Source organism: Myotis davidii, unplaced genomic scaffold (assembly GCF_000327345.1).
Source record: "Myotis davidii unplaced genomic scaffold, ASM32734v1 scaffold327, whole genome shotgun sequence".
NCBI classification, from domain to species: domain Eukaryota; kingdom Metazoa; phylum Chordata; class Mammalia; order Chiroptera; family Vespertilionidae; genus Myotis; species Myotis davidii.
The window spans coordinates 1113765-1116466 of NW_006298628.1; the positions used below are offsets into that span (position 1 = coordinate 1113765).

Sequence of the window (2702 nt, forward strand, 5' to 3'; positions counted from 1 at the left end):
TGCAGTCTTTTTCAGTTACCTCCTGCATGCCCCCTATTGGGGATCGAACCTGCCCTTGACTGGAATCAAACCTGGGATCCTTCAGTCCACAGGCGGACACTCTACTGAGCCAAACCATCTAGGGCTGTTGTTGTTTTGTTAACCCTCTCCGGAGGATATTTTTTTCATTGATTTTTAGAGAGAATGGGATGGGGGAGGAACTGGGGGAAAGAGAGAGAGAGAGAAACATCAATGTGAGAGAGACACATTGATTGGTTGTCTCCTACACATGCCCCAACCAGGGCTGGAAATCGAACCTGCAACCCGGGTACGTGCTCTTGACCGGGAATCGAATCTGAGAACCTTCGGCGCACGGGCCAACACTCTAACCACTGAACCACCAGCCAGGGCTCTCCCGCCTATTTGACCTTATCTCCCTCCCTCACTCCACAGCTGTCACCCACACAGTTCCCACAGCAACAACAGCTTCCTTAATACTGCGATTGAACAGCTGATGGATCTTACAAGGGCCCCTGCCTGGGCACTGAGGCTGAAATCCCTGTAGACGCCAGCCGGGGGCAGGTGGGACTGAGGACCCTAGAGCCCTTTGAGCCAGCTGGCCACACTCTGTCAGGGACTTCCCAGCCCCCACCACCACCCCAGACTCGTTGACAGCCTCTGTCATCAGAAGAGTAATTACTTCCTTAATCCTGTGGGGTGGGGAGAAGTGGGAGAAGGGATCAGCGGACAAATTCATGTATCTCAGCAGAAATGGAGGTGCAGAAAGGGCTCTGATCCCCATTCACATTCAGTGACCTCCTGGGGCTAAAACAGCCGCCTCTGGAAGGGCCTGGGTGGGAGGCAAAGCCTGGCTGTGCGGAGTGATGGGGGGGGGGGGGGGGAGCGTGCGCTCTATGGCTCACAGGCCCGGCTGGCCTGGCCACTTCTGAAATGTGCCGGCCCACAGCAACTTCGGTCATTTGAGCATCACTGTGTTCCAGGATTATCATTTCATGTTCACGACACAGACCCTCGGCTGGCAAGGGACCGGCTCCAGCTCCCATGGGCTGACACCGGGGCAGGAACCTGGGCAGTCTAGCTCCAGAGTCCCCACCCTGAACCCCAGGTTCTAGGATCCTTCCTCTGTACCCTGTAGGACTCCAGCATGACACCCCGCCTCAGGGATAGGACACGTGTCCAGATCACCTGAAACATGAAAAATCTGCTTTCAGCCCTGCAGCCACCCCACCCCCCACCCGCACCCCAATCATCTCCTTGCTTACAGAACGGAGGGGAAGGGGCTGCATGGAAGTGACAGACTAGCTGGGTCCTGGGAGCCGGTGCACTGGAAACCTGAATATCCAGTTAGGAGGAGAAAGCCAATCGAAGGTTAAGCCTCAATTATCCCTCTCCCCCAGCGCCGCCCCTGGCGAGAACTAGCCCCAGGTGGGGGAGGGGAGAGGCCCAGCCACCCGCAGGGGCGCACCCAAGTCTCAACCCTCCCCCGGGATCCGGCTCCACCTGCGGCCGGGACAGTCCCACCAGGGTGGGGTGGACAGGGCCCAGGCTCCTGCCTCCCGGTGGGTCAGTGCCAGTCTCCGCCGGGACCCCCCTCCCTGGGGGCTGGCCTGGTGCCCCGAGAGCATTTCTCTGTCTGGGGGCCAGCAGACGGCCTTGGCAAAGTTCCTTCCCAAATGCTACTTCCCTGACTCATTTCCTTCCCCAAGTGAGGGAGCAGCAGGTTGGGAAGCAGCCAGCCAGGGGCCACAGGGACCAAATCCTCCCACCAGCAGCCAGGAACCCAGAATTTAAAGCCACCCAACCCCAGCTTCACCGTCCCCAGCTGGGATGGAGGCAGGAGATTCTAGGGCAGCCGTGGGCAAACTCCGGCCCGCAGGCCGGAACCGGCCTGTTTGAAATGAATAAAACTAAAAAAAAAAAAAAAGACCGTACCCTTTTATGTAATGATGTTTACTTTGAATTTATATTAGTTCACACACACACTCCATCCATGCTTTTGTTCCGGCCCTCCGGTCCAGTTTAAGAACCCATTGTGGCCCTCCAGTCAAAAAGTTTGCCCACCCCTGTTCTAGGGGGCCTTGGAATCCGGGGAGACCAGTTCCTGAGGGAGGAGCTTTGGTGCCCACCTGCCGACCTGAGCGGCCCTGCCAATGCCAGTTTCCCACAGCTTCGCATGCCACTGTCTTTATTTGAGAGTCAAAGTACATTGCAATCAGTCTCGCCCATTACTCATAAGTTCCGGCAGCCGCCTACGCGGGCGGGCGAGGAAGCAACCCAGGAGGAAAAGCCTGGGAGACAGGGATACCCAGGAGCCTGAAAGCCCGAATCGAATTGTGGCCTGGCCACCTTCTCCTCCCCAAGCCTGAGGCTCAGGCTCCCAGAACCGGCACTGGGCAGCTAGACCTGAAGGGGGCCCCAGAGTCCACCTACGATGTAAGTTCACCTGGAGCCCAGAGACCGTGAGCAATTCACCCAAAGTCACACAACTAGTGAGTGACAGCTGGGACTAGCGGGAAGCAAGCAGGAGACACAGGGAGCTGAGCCTCTGAGGGAAGAGGGCTTTGCCACTCCTGGGGGTGGGTAAACAGTCAAGGGGACAGTGAACGTGCCGGCCCCTGACCAGTGAGAGACCCAGAGGCCTCTACTAAGAGCTGCTGCTAGGCAAACTCCAGGCCTGAAGTGGGGAGAGCGCCAGGGAAAGA

At 57.8% G+C, this 2702-nt stretch overlaps 1 protein-coding gene across 1 annotated transcript in view; it reads right to left on the bottom strand.

The window, feature by feature from the left end:
* The window catches only part of ABCC3 (ATP binding cassette subfamily C member 3), a 34770-nt gene extending 34742 nt beyond the window's left edge, over positions 1–28 (bottom strand). Inside the window, exon 1 of the mRNA XM_006774391.2 lies at positions 20–28. Within this exon, the coding sequence (XP_006774454.1) occupies positions 20–28 (9 nt within the window). The remainder of the gene's footprint in view (positions 1–19) is intronic.
* Positions 29–2702: the final 2674 nt, after the last annotated feature.